Here is an 18,547-nt window from a genome sequence, read left to right as displayed (position 1 = left end):
CACGAACACTGTCGTCGTTTTTTTGCTTTTTCGCAGTCATTCGTACCGTTTTCTCATCACTATTCAATATGCGGCCGATTTCTCGATTGGATAAACCAGAATGGTGGAGATTAATCAGCTCTTGATGATCACTAAGAGAAAGTCGGGGCATATGGACTAAATGTTACGTTGTATAACCTGAAACAACAGCACTTACGATTAGAGATGCTTTTTTTGGTTATAAGGTGGATATTTTAAGTTGATTTTAAGCTCATTTGTTGCTGCGGAGTTTCTTTTTGCCTTCTTGATTTGATGTTATTTTTATGAATTGACGTGAACATTAGGACACTTCAATTAAAAGCCAAATACGACCAAGTAAAATTATAGAGGAATAAAAAACGAATCAAATGAGGTATAGATGTTTTTTTTTAACACTTACATTCAGTTTCGCTTAAATTTGATTTTTTTTTAAATGACGTGCGGACTTCTTTTTGGCGCTACTATATATATATATACATATATCTATATATATATATATATATATATATATATATATATAGAGAGAGAGAGAGAGAGAGAGAAAGAGAGAGAGAGAGGGAGGGAAAGAAGAGAAAGAAAGATTGACTGTTATTGATAGACAAGAATGGAGTAAGAAAAATAAGTATTCTAATAGACAGATACAATTAGAGGTTGAGATGACGAAGAATCGAATAATTCATCGATATTTCTCGATCGTAAGTCAATGAGAATTTTCCGGCTGTCAATTTGGATAATACGGAAGCAATCAGCGATCGCTTTGCCGTTGTCCGCTGCCAGTTCGCTGTGTCTTAGCGGCATTTGTAAGCATCGTTTTGTATGCATTGGTTCTCGTCTCGGAAGCGGCGGAAGCTTTAGGCCTCTGGTCACAGCGTAATCAATGGTGATCTCGCTTGTCGATAAAGAGATGGGAAGGTGGAACACCGGAAAGGGGATTAAAAATGACAAAGATAAGCTTCCGGTAATGGGTGTTCTCTCAGTCGAAAGAAAATGGCGTCCGCCAGAATTGCACTTTCTTTGAAAAATAGCCGTCACGGTCGATTTCTGTTTATTTATAACTGATTTGCTGTTTTCGTTATTTAGAACCTTATTTTTTGTTTTTTTAATGAATTTATTTTTAGTTTTTATGAATATATTTTCCGACATTTTGTTTGACTTTTAGATTTTTTTCATTTTTTCACATTTTATTTTTATCTTTTATATTTTTACATTTTATATTTTTTTATCTTTTTATCTTTTTTTATATTGTTTATCTTTTTATTTTTTATTGTTATCTTTTTATATTTTTATCTTTGATTTTTATTTTTATCGTTTTTATTTTCATATTTTTATTTTTAGCTGTTTTTTCTTACATTTTTATCTCTTTTTATCTTTCATTTTTTTATTTTAATGTTTTTTATTTTTACATTTTATATTTTTTATTTTTTATTTTTATTTTTATCTTTTTATTTTATTTTTATTTTTACATTTGATATTTTTTTATTTTTATCTTTTTATTTTTATTTATTTATTTTTACATGTTATATTTTTTATTTTTATTTTTATTTTTACATTTTATATCTTTTATTTTTATATTTTTTGTCTTTTTAGTTTTATCTTTTTTATTTTCATATTTTTATTTCTAACTGTTATCTCTTATATTTTTATCTCTTTTTTCTTTCAGTTTTTTATTTTAATTTTTATCTTTTTTATTTTTATCTTTTTTTAGTTTTAGTTTTATCGTTTTTATTTTCATATTTTTATTTTATTCTTATTTTTTATTTTTTGTCACTTTTTATCTTTCATATTTTATTTTTATCGTTTTTATTTTTACATTTTACATCTTTTTTAAATATTTTTTAAATCTTTTTATTTTTAGTTTTATCGTTTCTATTTTTAATTTTAGCTGTTATCTCTTATATTTGTATCTCTTTTAATCTTTCGTTTGTTTTATTTTTATCTCTTTTATTTTTATTTTTAACTTTTTTATTTTTATTTATTCATTTCCTTCCTTCATAGTTGTTATATTTTCATAGCCAAGAGTACCCCAGTATTATCTTACGATACCACCAGACTTTGTTGGATTGTCGTCCTTCTGTGGGAACAAAAAAAAATAAAATAAAAACATCCGAAGGAATTTCATGTTAAATTTGATGTAAAATTAGAGCATTCAACATTTAAATTATCTTTAGCTGCATACAGAAAATATAGAAGAGAAAAGGAGAAATCCACGGCTCACAACAGACAGACAAGGTCAGATTTTATATATATAAAGATAAAATTTTTATATAATTATTGTTATTTCTACAGCAAGAAAAACTAACTGCCAAAATTAAACTGGTCTTTAGTCCTCTCTCGAAGAGCACCATACTTCACGGTTTCCTTCGCAATAGCCGGTGTATATCGGAAAATGTGTCTTACTAAAGAAAATATCTATGTGAATAGAGTATGTAACAAATAAAAGTTTTGTTTACAAAAGAACGCAAACGGATACTTTTACGTATATAACTGATTACTCAGAATCAAATATTGATTTGCCAGATGTAAAATTTTAGGTAAGTCATGGACGCCCTAGTGACTTATTTGATTGCGTTTTATTCTGTAAAAGATTCACTAGGGGATGTAATTTGAATTTTGATATTGCATATTAATCATTTGCCAAGATATGTTTCCTTTTCCTTTTTCCATAGTGCCGTATTTATTTCCAATACCCCGCGATACTAGGAAGATTATTTCAAAGCCTTTATCAGATGGTAACTATTGTTTCAGGGCCGAAGCATTATCACGAGCCAAGAGCATCCCAGCAGTATCTTACAATACCACCAGACTTTGTTGGATTGTCGTTCTTCTGTGGGATTGCTATATCCACGATAATGCAGATAGAACCTTGTCTTGTGTTTTCTTTACGTATTTTTTCTTGTTTGACAGAAAAAGATCAAGATTATTCAAAAACATGGATGTTAAGTTTGCAATAAGACCTTGCCATCCGACTAAAGGAAATATATATTATTGAAACTTGGAAATATAAGTATAGCTTATTTATACAAGTGTTTTTGAATTGTAGAAAGGATTGTGAATTTTAATAACGATCACGTGGCTGGTTTGGTTACGACATATCACTCCTTTCAGATTATTTAGCACCAAATCTAATCATTTTGGAAAGTTTTTATGCTTCAAGTTCTAAATGTCTTCAAATATTTATTTATAGTGTTTGGTTTGACTGTTTTGTAGAAGACAATTGTTTTTATTTTTATTTTATTCTTTTTTTTTACTTTTTACTTTGCATAACATGATTGGGTTTTGCAAAGAGAAAGGAAAACAACAGAGTAATATTATTTGATTGCATTTTTGGTCAGGAAGCCAATATCTTGATACAACTTGATCTGGTAGCACCAGATGCCTTAACAGATGACTTTGGGCTAAAATGAACCTGGGTGCATTGGTAACTAAAGGGCAACTTCATATTCCTCACAATCCCGAATAGGATATAACAACTAAATGTCATTTGCCATACCCATAATACATTTCAATACTGTTTCATCGTTTAAGGAATCCTCAGTGCAAGGTGTAACGATTACAGCCGGTCGAGAGATTCAAATCAGATCACAAAGCCATCTCTGACTCTATCAACAAAGATAAAAAAAAATGGCCAACTTTAACAACGAGAAATATCGTTGAAATTTAAACATTTATTTTTTTATGTCGATACGTCCATCTATGGATGGACGTATCGACATAAAAAAATTCTAATCATTATAACAACAGGGTCTGTGCACGCGAGCTTAATAGACCGATTTTCATTTCAACTTTAAAGTGCTCAACAAGAAGAACCGACTTCTTAAAGGGGCTGACATGTATATTTAAGCTTTATCATTAGTGCATTTTAGGTTTGGAGGATATATATTTTATTTTTGAATTCCAAATTGAATTAAATTTCAAAGATTTGTTTACGTTTCATATAATTTATTAGTAAAACCCAAACAATAAGTTAATACAAAATAGTTTTATAATAATAGTTGATTATAATTGTTTTTGTTCAAATAATACTTCAGTAATAGACTAAAAATTAATAATTTTTATAAATTAAATTATTAAAAAATAGGTGCAGTATCTTACTAAAACGATTTTGTTTCATTTATACTTCCTATTTGTATAAAAAAATCACTAATAATCCATCTATCTATCCATCTCTCTCTCTCTCTCTCTCTCTCTCTCTCTCTCTATATATATATATATATATATATATATATATATATATATATATATATATATATATATATATACATATACATATATTGTTTATTGACTATTCAAAAGTTGTTTGATTGAACTTTTGGAATAGTCAAGTCGCTGCCTGATGATATCTGTTGTTTGATTGAAACAAGTGGCTATTTGTAGCAGCGGGATGTGAGCATGTTTATATAACAATAAACAAGTATTATCAGCTCTTTTTATTGAGCACTATCTAACAACCTCGTTAAATTCATTAGTCCATTACTTTTGAATATAAAAAAACCCGAGTATGTATATATATATATATATATATATATATATATATATATATATATATATATATATATATATATATATATATATATATATATATAGTAATTTATAAAATATATATGGCGATTATCTGAATTAAAACATTGTTTTAGGTTTTATAAAATGAATTGGAAAAATGTGACGAGTCGCATGACGATGTTCATTCTACACAGGTCTGAACGTTTCTTCTATGGAACAGGTATTAGGCCTTCTAGATTTATTTTTATTTATACTTTTTAAATCTTTGTTGTTTTTATTTTTAATATTTTATTTATATCGTTTTTATATTTATGATTTCTCTATTTTTTTTCGTTTGTTTTACAGTGGTCATATATATTTTTTAAATGTTTATCTCAATATTTGTAATTTTTATTTTTTCCCATTTAATTTATTTTATTTTATATGTTTTTTATATGATATATTGTCAACTTTTTTACTATAATCTTTATTATTATTATATATTGTATATTTAATTTTTTTATTTATCTTTTTATCTTTATTTTTAAATTTTTTTGTTATGCTTTTAAATTCTAGATGTGTCTTGATCTTTAAATTATTTTCATATTAATTATTATATTTCATATTGATTATTATATTTCATATTAATTATTTATTTCATATTAATTATTATATTTCATATTAATAATTATATTTCATATTAATTATTTATTTCATATTAATTATTATATTTCATATTAATTATTATATTTCATATTTATTATTATAATACATATTAATTATTATATTTCATATTACTTATTATAAAGATAAAATGAATAGAAATTTTTGGTTTAACTTTCTATTTTCTATTTTAATTTTCATTTCAATTTTAATTAATTTTTTGTCTTTATTTATTTTTTCTCCAATGCTTGTAATTTAAATTCAATTTTGACACTTTTCCGTAACTTTTTGTAAAGTTATCTCAGTGTCTAGATTCGTGATTGATAATATTCTTGAATAAATATCTTTATCTTTAGCAGCTGTTATACTCTGAACAAATATTGAATATTAAAACATATATTTTGTTAATTTTATCGTTGTTTAAATATTTTTATTTTCAGTTGTTTTTGCTTTTCGTTTTACTTTCATTCTATTTAATCTGTTTTATAATTTATTTTTGACTTATTTCATTTTTATTTTATCTTTATTTATTTGAAAGATATTATTTTATCTTTTTTCAATTTGGAAATGTCTTTTTATGTTTTTTCATTGTTTAAATTTCATTTTATTTAAGTTTTAATATATTTTATTTTTATTATAATTTATTTTAGACTTTATTTCATGTTTATTTTATCGTTATTATTTGAAAAATTTTAATTTATCTTTTTTTCATTTTAGAAATGTCTTTTTATGGTTTTTTTCATTGTTTAAATTTCATTTTATCTAATATTCATTATATTTTATTTTTATTATAATTTATTTTATACGTTATTTGATTTTTATTCTATTATCTTATTTTAATGTTTTATATTTTATTCTATCTTTTTCCTATCATTATTTTATTTTAATTAAAATTTTTGATTTCATCTTATTTTAATTAAATTATAGGATTTTTCATATTTTTATTTTATCGTAACTTTTGTTTAAATTTTAATTCATTTTATTCAATCTTTATTGCAATTTTGTAAACTTCATTTTATTTTTATTTTATTATCATTTTTATTATTATTTTATTTAGATTAAAAAATATCATTACTATTATAATTTCAATTTTTGTAGTTAATATTTATTTACTTTTCATTTTATTTCATTTTTATTTCATGTTAATTTTTTAACATTATTTTGTCTTTAATTCGTCTTCATTTTTTATTTTTATTTTATATTTTGAATTGATATACTTTTTGTGTTTGTTTTATTTTAATTTAATATTAATTTTTCATTTTCATTTTTATTTTCATCTTTATATTGATTAAATTTTTTTCGATTTTTCATTTTTATATTAATTATATATTTTTAGAATTTTGTTATTTGCTTTTTATATTAATTGATATTTTATTTTTATATTAATTATATATTTATATAATTATATATTTTATATTAATTATATATTATGTTAATTATATATTTTTATATTAATTATATATTTATATTAATTATATATTTTTTATTTTTATATTAATTATATATTTATATTAATTATATATTTTATATTAATTATATATTTTTTATTTTTATATTAATTATATATTTATAATTATTATATATTTTATATTAATTATGTATTTATATTAATTATTTATTTTTTATTTTTATATTAATTATATATTTTAAGAATTTTGTTATTTGATTTTTATTCTATTATTATCATCTTAGTTCCAACATGAACAGATTCTTGATGAATCGCCCCCTTAACCTCTTTCCCACAGAAGGGACGTTGCGAGCCTGTATTTGTTTTATCATTCTTTCCATGGCAAGTGCTCGTCTGAGCTCCAATCTCTGGTCCCCCCTCGCCAATCTTTCATGAAAAACACCTGTCTAGCTGAAGCCACTGTCAAAAATTTTCCCCACTCTTTGACTGTGCCTAAGTCAAAACGTAGACTCCATGAACAAAGCTTCTTTCTTAGAACTGCACGCCTGTGGAACTCTCTTCCGTTTGCCTGTTTCCCAGCTTACTACAACTTGGTCGTCTTCAAGTCCAACATAAACAAATTCTTGATGAAACGTCCCCTTAAGTAATCCAATCTACCAAATTTCCATTATTAACAATTTCTATGATATTATCCCATTGATTACTGTACACTCAATAACCCGAGTTTGTATTACTGTACACACTGATTCGAAAAAGTTGTCAAAAAACAAATATATAACAAATAAATGTTATCAAAGGCAAGATAAGTTACTTTTCTACCAAACTGGATATATTTTTCGTGTTTTTATTCAATGTAACATGTTTATTCAGCTCGAAAACCATACAGTATTTACCAATGTATTGGCGTCTTATTCTCTCTTTAACACGATAAGTGTGGGAAAAGATGTTATAAATAAAAAACCGGATAAAATACTGTTAAAAACTCGCTCAATATATGTTACCGTGACATAGGTTGACATATATTCGGCGGGTTTTTAATAGTATTTTGTATAGTTTTTTATTTATAACACCTTTTTCCATACTTACGGTGTTAAAGAGGGTGTGAGACGCCATCTTGAATTTTCGAATACATCGGTAAATACTGTATGTTTTTCGAGCTGAATAAATATGTTACATTGAATAAAAACACGAAAATCATATCCAGTTTGGTAGAAAAGTAACTTATCTTGCCTTTGATAACATTTATTTGTTATATATTTGTTTTTTGACAACTTTTTCGAATCTCTGTGTACAGTAATACAAACCCAATAACCCTTATCTTCGAGTGGCTTCCGGGCCTTGATAAGTAATGACTCCTATATAAAAAAAAGAGGGGGCGCCAAGACATGAATGCTGGACTCCCTACTATCTCACATGCACAGAAACATGTCTACTTGGTGAAGCCAAACTGTTGTTCCAACAAAAAAGTTCATTTTCAGGTCAACATTAATAAACCACTTATGCTGATCATAACCAATTTTCTCCAGCAAGAGGCAAATTTATTGCCGTTGTGTAACAGAACACATTACAGTGATCGCTTGCTGCTCTCAACCAACAGTCTCCAATCATTGGATTTATACAGTGGCAACCAAAGCAATAATACGGCATAATCATGTCAAGACACCAGTTCCCGTTGGATCACTGAAGTTAAACAACGTTGAACCTGGTCAGTACTTTTCTGAGTTGGGCAAACTTCGTACAAGTCTACATTTTGCTATCTAGTTAAGTTTAAACTCTGGAGAACAAGATCCTCATCTGTTCGCTATCGCATGGTTTATTGAACTCCTTTCTCTACGTGTACTTCTAAACTTCTTAACTCTCTAACCATCTAACCATAAATCTACGTAACGTTAAAAAACGGGTTTACGAAGGGAATTTTCTTAACCGCTTCCACCCTGCCCTCTTGCATCTATCAATCTACCGTTATCACTACTAGTGACCTTACGACCATTAAAACAAAGTCCAGAAACCGTCTTGATGTAAGAAACGATATTCGCCTTGCGGTGTCCAAGATGGAGCCAGACATAAGAGGTCTTGTTATACGAGCTCAACAACAAATGCGTCATTTTCAGTAAAATTTTTACTATGATTTATAATTTTATTTTAATTTTTGATTTCATCTTATTTTAATTTGATTTTAGGATTTTTTATATTTTTATTTCATCGTAACTTTTGTTTAAATTTGAATTTATTTCCATTTTATTTAATCTTATCTATATTGCAATTTTTGTTAACTTCATATTTATTATTATTATTATTATTATTATTATTATTATCATTATTATTTAATTTAGATTAAAAATATCATTACTATTATAATTTAAAAATTTTTTAGTTAATATTTATTTACTTTTCATTTTATTTCATTTTTATTTTATGTTAATCTTCCATACTAACATCATTTTGTCTTTAATTCATCTTCATTTATATTTTTATTTTATATTTTGAATTGTTATACTTTTTATGTTTGTTTTATTTTTATTTAATATAAATTTTTCATTTTGCATTTTTATTTTCATTTCTAATTTTATTTTCGTTTTTTATATTGATTAAATTTTGTTTTAGTTTTCATTTTTATATTAATTGTATATTTTTAGAATTTTGTATTTTAATGTTTTATCTTTACATTATTTATATCTTATTTTGTTTTTATCTTTACATTATTTATATTTTATTTTGTTTTTATCTTTACATTATTTATATTTTATTTTGTTTTTATCTTTACATTATTTATATTTTATTTTGTTTTTATCTTTACATTATTTATATTTTATTTTGTTTTTATCTTTACATTATTTATATTTTATTTTGTTTTTATCTTTACATTATTTATATTTTATTTTGTTTTTATCTTTACATTATTTATATTTTATTTTGTTTTTATCTTTACATTATTTATATTTTATTTTGTTTTTATCTTTACATTATTTATATTTTATTTTGTTTTTATTGTTTTATTGTATTAATAACAATTCGTTTTATTTTATTTTATCTTTATATTAAGAATGTTTTTTATCTCGAATTTAGTTTATTTTGCCGTTACTTTTTATTTTTTATCGGCGTTTTTATTTTACTTTAACTTTTTATTTCATCTTTATATATGTAAATATATAAAGATATATTTTATTTTGTTTTTATCTTTACATTATTTATATTTTATTTTGTTTTTATTGTTTTATTGTATTAATAACAATTCGTTTTATTTTATTTTATCTTTATATTAAGAATGTTTTTTATCTCGAATTTAGTTTATTTTGCCGTTACTTTTTATTTTTTATCGGCGTTTTTATTTTACTTTAACTTTTTATTTCATCTTTATATATGTAAATATATAAAGATATATTTTATTTTGTTTTTAAATTTAACTTTATTTTATTTCTTCTATTTTTACTGAACATGTAATATTTTTTTTTTACCTTTAATCATTATTTAGTTTCTATTATTTATATTTGCTTTGTATATCACATTAGGTGTCGAACAGTTATTAATTAAATTAAATTATTAAAATTAAAAAAAACATATTTGCTAGGTGAGTATGAAGATCGAACCCCAACCCTTGAGGCAAAGTTGGAAATTAAAGTTTTAAAAACAAAAGTGCAACGTTAACCAATTGCGCCACCACGACATACTAACGAAAACACGTTTGAATTTATTTAATTACTTAGAATTTGAAGGTGCACGTGACTTAATGAGGTCAACTTTGACTGCGGGGTTTTTATTCTTATTTTCCCAAGATGTTGGGGAGGGGGGACCAGCTACCCTTTGTCCAAATTGAATAGCAATTGTTTGATATATTAATTTTCTATTCTGCAATTTTATTTACTTTTATTTTATATATTGTAAACAATTTGTTCACTAATAAGCAATTGTTTTATATATAATATGGATTTGAACAATTATTTTTTATTCTAGTTTTTATTAATCTGGACTCCGACTCCGACTCCGCAACCATGCTTATATAGCAAAACAAGTTTTTGTTTTATGTGTGTACTTAGTTTTTATTAAACAAAACATTCGATGAATTGTAAAAAAAAAAAAAAGAAGTACGCGAGGTTTTCTTTCTGTTTCAACTATTTTATTTTATGTATCCAAATTTATAACATCAAAAACAAAAATGTAGGCTTGAATGTTTCTTGATAGCACAGAAATTTATTATTTTTTATTGCTAAAAATATTTAAATGCTCCTAAGAATTATATTTGCATACCTGATTCGCTCTTTACTTTATTATTACCCGCTATCGTTTTTCTACAGATTCATAAAAATGAGAATGCGTGTGAGGATAATTCTAAACCTATACACTTAACCCATTCTTTTATCTACCAACTTGAAATTTAGTATATAGGGTATTCAGACATGTTGAAAACTTTTTAACGGTTTTAATTCGAAAAAAAAAGGGCGGCTAAGTGATCAAAATTGAAAAAATGGTACGTGGGGGGGGGTCATCGGATTTTTATCTGTTGGTAAACTATTTCACGAATGCGCATGCATGAATCTTGAACCAGAGAGAGTTCTTATGCTAATAATAAGTAGGTTTGAAAATACTTTTTAAAGATCGGGTTAAGTTGGCTTAATCGTTATCGAACTTGTCTTACTGTCTTCAGCTTTTAGTTTCGATCTCAGATCGCGTATTTTTTATTTACAAGAAGCGAACTGTTTAGAAAAAAAACATAATGTTTGCATGCACTAGCTCATGTGAACATTGGTGACGAATATTTTGGGAGCAGACACCTTGCGTTGTGTTGCTTTTGCATGCATGAGCAAAGTCCTGCTGGAAGACGTTCAAGTGCTCAGAACTTCACAACGTGGTGATTCGCAGTGTCTCAATTTTCTGCAATGCTTTGTATAACGTTATGTATATGTATACATTTATATATATGTCTATATATGTATCACTTAAACTGATAAACTAATCATTATTAATTTAGGAATATATATATTCTAAGTAACACTGTGAGTACCATGGCCATATTATTCTTTTGCAAACTATACAATTTAGAGGTGTGACCAACTGAGTGTGAATAATATTGAATAGAACTTCGTACGAGGTTCCTTCAAAAAAGTTTTCAGATTTGTTTTTTTTTTTTTTTTTTTTTTGACAGGCATTTAAATTTGTCGTAGACTCTTGAAAATTCAGTATGTTATTGCTGTCTATTTTGTTGAACTCTGTAATCTGCAGGATATTTCCAACAGAACCTTTTATTCAACCCACGTGAATTCCATGCTCTTATTCCGTCAGTCATGACTGGGTAGAAATCGTACGAGGTGTCTTCAATAAGTTTCCAGACTTGTTTTTTACAGACATTTAAAATTGTCGTAGAGTTTGGAAAATTCAGTATGTCATTGCTGTGCATCTTACCGATTTTTATGATTGCAAGTTCAAACGAACAGCTCCAGCAGGAATTGGAATGCATTCTACTAAAGACTAACTGTCACAGCTGGTGAATTTCGATAATGCAATTTGAATGTGAGGACACTTTAGAAGAACGATATGCAATAAAATTCTGTTTTAAATTTGGAAAAAAAAGAAACATATAGAACACTTCAGACTGCATTTGGACCATCTTGCATAAATTGAGCATCAGTTTTTGGTGGCATAAGAGATTCAAGGATGGTAGGGAATCTGTGAGAGAGGATGAAAGGCATAGGAGGAGTAAGGAAGTCAGAACATAAAGTTGATTTGTTTGTTTACTCTAGAAAGTATTGTTTTTCTAATTCTACCTATTTCTGGTTTAGTTGGGTTTATCAGGCGGGTGCTGGGATTATTATTAAAGTCCCATTTGTGGTCTTTAAGCAGAATGTATGCCTCTCTAGGTTTCAATTTGCCAACTTTAGCACCCGCCTGATAAACCCAACTAAACCAGAAATAGGTAGAATTAGTAAAACAATACTTTCTAGAGTAAACAAACAAATCAAACAAAACCTAGAATTAAACCAGTGGGCAAATACTACCGAAGCGGTCACCTGGTTTAAAAATATAGAAAACAAAGATAAATGTATGTTTATACAGTTTGACATCATAGACTTTTATCCCTCAATATCCGTAGAACTTTTTAACATTGCCCTAGAATTTGCTCAGGCATACACTCATATATCCTCGGAAGAAATCAACATCATTAAAAAATGTAGAAAATCAGTTCTAATAAATAACAATAACCAATGGATAAAAGCTAAAATGAAAAATTCGTTTGATTTGTCGATGGGTGCTAGGGATTCTGCAGAGGCATCAGATCTTGTGGGATTATTCATTCTATATACCCTCACAAGCATATTTGATACTACGGATATCGGCCTATATAGAGATGACGGACTAGCTATAATAAAAACTCCAACAAAGTCAAGGGAGAAAACTTTAAGAAAATCACATACAAGGAAATGAAAAAATTAGGCCTAAAAGCAGACGTATCAGCTAACATAAAAATAACAAACTTCCTGGACGTCACGTTAAATTTAGATAAAAACACATGTGAACCCTACTTAAAAGATAACGCTACTCCAATATACGTAAACCCTAAGTCCAATCACCCACCATCAATTATAAAACACATTCCTAACTCGATCGTAAGTAGACTCAGTAATAACTCAAGCCATGAAAATGCATTTAACAGGTCAACCAATATCTACGAAACAGCCCTAAAAAATAGTGGATACGAAAATATCGATATCAAATATAAGCAACAAAACACCAATAACTATAATAAAATTAAAAATAGAAGAAAAAGAACTATAATTTGGTATACGACCCCATACAATCAAATGTTAAAAACAAAACTTGGCAAGAAATTTCTAGATCTTATTGAAAAACACCTTCCCGCAACCAACCCCTTACACAAAATATTCAATAAAAATACCTTAAAGTTATCCTACAGTTGTTGCGAAAATTTAGAGATGATAATTAAAACACATAATAACAAAATATTAAATAAAAACAATGTAAACAACAACAAAATAAACAATAAAAAAGTAGACACCATGACAAAAATAAAACTAACACTAGCAGAAATAATAATAATAATAATAATAATAATAATAAACCAACCCCGAACAAGAACAACCATACTATTAATAAAAATACTAATAACGAACAAAATAAATGCAACTGTAGACATCGCACACTTTGCCCAGTTCAAAATAAATATCTAACCAAAAGCGTAGTTTATCAGGCAACAATATTTGCGAAAGAAAACCCGAATAACAAGAAATATTACGTAGGCATGACTTCCTTAGATTTCAAAACCTGATACTATGACCACAAAAGTACATTCAACAATAAAAAAACACCGTATAAAAACAACACTAGCGAATAAATACTGGGAACTCAAAGAAAGCGGAGATTCGCCGTTAGTCGAATGGAAAATAATAAGACAAGCTACCACGTGTAGGGACTTAGACGACCCATGTAGATTATGCCTTCATGAAAAATTTGCTATCCCGTACTTTAAAGAACCCCAACATCAATTAAACTGTAGAAGAGAAATAGCAAATAACTGTGTTCACAAGATAAAATTTACTCTAGGATAGCGATACAAAATAGCTTTAAAACTAACAAAAATAATAAGAAATAAACAAAAAATAAAATAAATAAACATGAATATACATAAACGATCACACATATATGTGTGTGTCTATATATATATATATATATATATATATATATATATATATGCATATATGTATGTACACATATATATTTATATATAAACTAACGAACAAACAAAAAAAAACACCAACCTAGTTTTAAAACAGATCCTTTGTCCGATAAATGCATGCCCATTGGCTGATAGGAAGGGCGCGGTGGATACTAAAAAGCTGATTGGCTAATTAAAATCTCAATAGAAGAGGAGCATATAAAAACGATAAACAAACACAGAATTCGCGCATAAGCCTGAAGAGTCCTAGAGTGGATAAAAAAGCGGAATATTCAGTGTAGCTTAATCGCCATATATATTTTATAAATTACTAACTAGCTCTACCTACGTATTGAGCACTTTTGAAGTAAATACTTAAAGTTTACGCATAAATCGATACTTTTGTATATTGATTTTATGTGAGTAAATTAAGTATATATATATATATATATATATATATATATATATATATATATAGTGCAAAACTTTGGTGCAATTCAAAAACTTGTTTATTTTCTCCTGGATTTTTTTTATTACAGCTGTTTCGTTAGTGGGAAGGCAATTTTACGATTTATGTGTCCATACAAATATCCTGCCGCCACAAACTTCTTCAGATGATTTTTCCATTTGATGTTAACAACAAAAAGTTATTCTTGAATAATGTTAGTCTTTCTCCGTCTGACAAGAGAAATATATATAAAAAAAGAGTACAAGACAGGTCTCTATCTAAATCAGTGAAGATATGACAATATCACAGAATGACAACAATCCGACAAAGTCTGGTGGTGTCGTTAGATACTGCTGGGATGCTCTGGGCTAGTGGTAATGATGCTTCGGCCCTGAAACCATTCCTGAACCCAGAGTCATCCTCTGATGAAGACTTTGCTGGAAAACTGCTGCTGTAAAGTTATTGACAATATTCGACAATTTTTTTATTATAAGAATTAAATATTATATATATATATATATATATATATATATATATATATATATATATATATATATATATATATATATATATATATACAGAGTGCCCACAAAGTCTGGCTACATAATCTACAGGATGCTTCCACAAAGTCTGGCTACATAATGTAGCCAGCCTTTGTGGACACCCTGTATATATATATATATATATATATATATATATATATATATATATATATATATATATATATATATATATATATATATAGAGAGAGAGAGAGAGAGAGAGAGAGAGAGAGAGAGAGAGATTAAACAGAATATTATTAATTATAGAATATATATTCTATGTAACACGGTTAATAATACGGGGCATATTATTTTTTATCTTATTTACTGTGTATGACTAGCCTTGTGCTTTTAACTGAATTATTCTTTGCTTTTTATTGTATTTTGCAGGTATTGGTCTGGCCATTTGCTTGATTGCAACTTACGTGGCATTTTATTACAACACCATCATCGCTTGGTCAGTGTACTACCTGTTCTCCTCGTTTGCGTCCGAGGTTCCCTGGCTCAGCTGCAACAACACGTGGAACACCGTGAACTGCATGACGTTTGAACAACGACGCAACAGTTCGCTAGTCTTTAACGGTTCTACTTCGTCATCCGAAGAATTCTTTGAGTAAGTAATTCCTGCAGAGCTATACGATGTTGAATGGGTTTCGTGAAGTCGACAATTCTTTTAACCAAACAGTTGATTTCAGATGAGTAATTATCACGCCATAAACGTGATAAATGCATCAATGTAACATGGAAGAACTAAAGGAGTTGTTTGTTTATCTGAATCAGACTTCTGTAAAAAGTTCACGATTGTCTGGTCGGCATGAAGTCCACTCTGTTGATCGCAGCCATTTGTAAACTTGCAGGGTCGCACACACTCAGAATGTAACTAATTTTTAAAGAAAATGTCGGAGTCTGCTTTTTTCTTTTATTTTGTTTTTAATAGTTGTGAGTCAATTAAAAAAAGGTAAATTTAAATAAAAAATCTAATTTATGAAAGATATTCTGTCTGTCTGTCTGTCTGTCTGTCTGTCTGTCTCCATATTTTCAAATTCTATCTCTTCCGAACCTAAAAGTTGCAAAGCAGCGCTAGGGGCCTCAAATGATTGATTTTTTTTTATGGATCGTTCTTTTATGCATCTTTAACGATTAAAATAATTTTTAAGGGTTCAAAAAAGGGTCAAATTGTGAATCAAGTAAAAAAAAAAAAATTGGATAAATAAAAAATTAAATTTGTAGACGGGAGATGAAATGTTATGTTACGGGGATTAGGGTTAGGGTTAGAGTTAGGGTTAGGGTCCTTATAACTTGGGGTTGTGTACCGCAAGTGTATATAAAACAGATGTATAAACGGGGGTACTAAAACAATATGTTATATAGTCATCTATGTAATGTTCGTTGTGTGCTATAAAACGTTCTTCTAATGATTGTGTGCATACAGAGTGTATATACGTTTGTATATACGTGTCACAACCATCTATATGACGTTTGTATATGTGTTAAGTGTTTAGCCATTATGTTCAACAAAGATGGCGGAAGTAAATGAAATCGGCGAAGAATCAATGGAGTCACGATCTCGAGTGTTGAGTAATACTTAAGAACAAAGATGGCGGCAAAGAATCAATGTAGTCCGGTTCAGTCGTTTCAAGACAGAGACAGAAATACAAAGCAATATAGAGTACAACAATATAATAAATATAGTATTAATCATGATTAATCATAATTAATCATAATCTTGTTACTTAGCACATGCCCTTTTCTGTTGATGAGAAGCGCTAGGCTTCGAAATGCCTGACATAAAAAGATTTCATATATATAGAACACAATCAATACGTAGCATTTTAGTTGAATGTTCTAAATATGTGGATATCATTTTTATCATAAAAATCTATCGATATATTTGACACTGATTTTATTATATATATATATATATATATATATATATATATATAGAACACAATTGATTACTATACTGTTTTTAACCAATATATATATATATATATATATATATATATATATATATATATATATATATGAAACCTGTGATTATAAGATTTCCAAAATATTACTGGTAGTAACATTCTATAAGTACTATCCCATCTAAATAAGAATTGCTCGATATACAAGATAGAGCAAATAAATCAAATTTTAGTTATTCAATGAATTTAAAAATTTATGACGTGAACTGTTTGAGTTTCAGATCAAAAATCTGGTATATATATATGTGTGTGTATGTGTGTGCCTGTGTGTGTCTGTCTGTTTGTGTGTGCGCGAGCGCGTGTGTGTGTATATATATGTTAATTAAAAACAGTATACTAATCAATTGTGTTCTGCAAGATCTAATACAAAGTGTATTATTTAAAAACTACACAGCGTTTTTTTTTTTGCTGTTCGTTTGATTGTTTTTGTTTATTTGTTTTTGCTCTATAGTGGTTTTATCAATCCTGACACATTGTTTCTGGGTTAGAAACCACCTTATAAATGTCAGACGGCATCTTAAGCATCGGTCATTCATTGAAGACTTCAAAGTAACTCCACCTTTTATTCTTCCAGATTCAGCGTTTTGGAATTGCAATATGCGAACGGCATCCAAAACGTCGGCGGCGTCAAATGGAAAGTGTTTTTGTGCCTTTGCGCTGTGTTTGCCATCGTCTACTTCAGTTTGTGGAAAGGCATTAAAAGTTCCGGAAAAGTAAGTCACCTACCTATTCTTTTATCCAATAATCTCTACTTATATGTTAAAGTCGCGTTGTGTATGTGTCTATGTGTTTTATGTTAGTTCGTTCCTTATGGACTCTGAAACGCTCGGCATGATTTTATTTTAAAATTTCGCTTAAATGTACTTGATGTCTTTGGAAGTATCCTTAGATATATTTTGTATTAGTATGCCTTTGATTAGGACTAAAAATCGATAATCGAAAAAATCCTATTAAAGAATAAACAGTCCAATTTGGACCAAAGTTAACACCTTTATACAGCTTAACATCACAAGTGCATTTGACACGTTTTATCACCAAATCCCTGGGAATTCTGCGGTCTTCATTTTGAACATTTTTGGCCTCATTGCCAGCGCATCTCGATCTTGAATTTATGTCTTGGCCGACTTTTCCCGGTTTTCCTGGGTTCGGCTTCTATTGACGTCATTTTCGCAAGCACAGATAGCCGATTGTCCTCTCCAGAATTATCTCTGCCATTCGCAACTCCACCTCTCCCTCTGCAAAAGTAAAACGAAATGACAGTAGGACCTCGCATGCACTCAAGGAAACTAAAGCTGCAAAACATATCATTTGATATAAAAGAAAATAATAAATAAACAAACAGGGCATCAATTT

General features: G+C 27.7%; 1 protein-coding gene across 1 annotated transcript in view; it reads left to right on the top strand.

Annotated features, from left to right (window-relative positions):
• The window catches only part of LOC145255621 (sodium-dependent serotonin transporter-like), a 192,713-nt gene that overhangs the window by 137,156 nt on the left and 37,010 nt on the right, over positions 1-18,547 (top strand). Inside the window, exons 3-4 of the mRNA XM_080114141.1 lie at positions 15,615-15,837; positions 17,769-17,907. Of these exons, the coding sequence (XP_079970267.1) occupies positions 15,615-15,837; positions 17,769-17,907 (362 nt within the window). The remainder of the gene's footprint in view (positions 1-15,614; positions 15,838-17,768; positions 17,908-18,547) is intronic.

This window comes from Euprymna scolopes, chromosome 31, assembly GCF_053919585.1.
Source record: "Euprymna scolopes isolate OS-2025 chromosome 31, ASM5391958v1, whole genome shotgun sequence".
NCBI classification, from domain to species: Eukaryota; Metazoa; Mollusca; class Cephalopoda; order Sepiida; family Sepiolidae; genus Euprymna; species Euprymna scolopes.
This window is presented reverse-complemented; position numbering and strand designations above follow the sequence as displayed.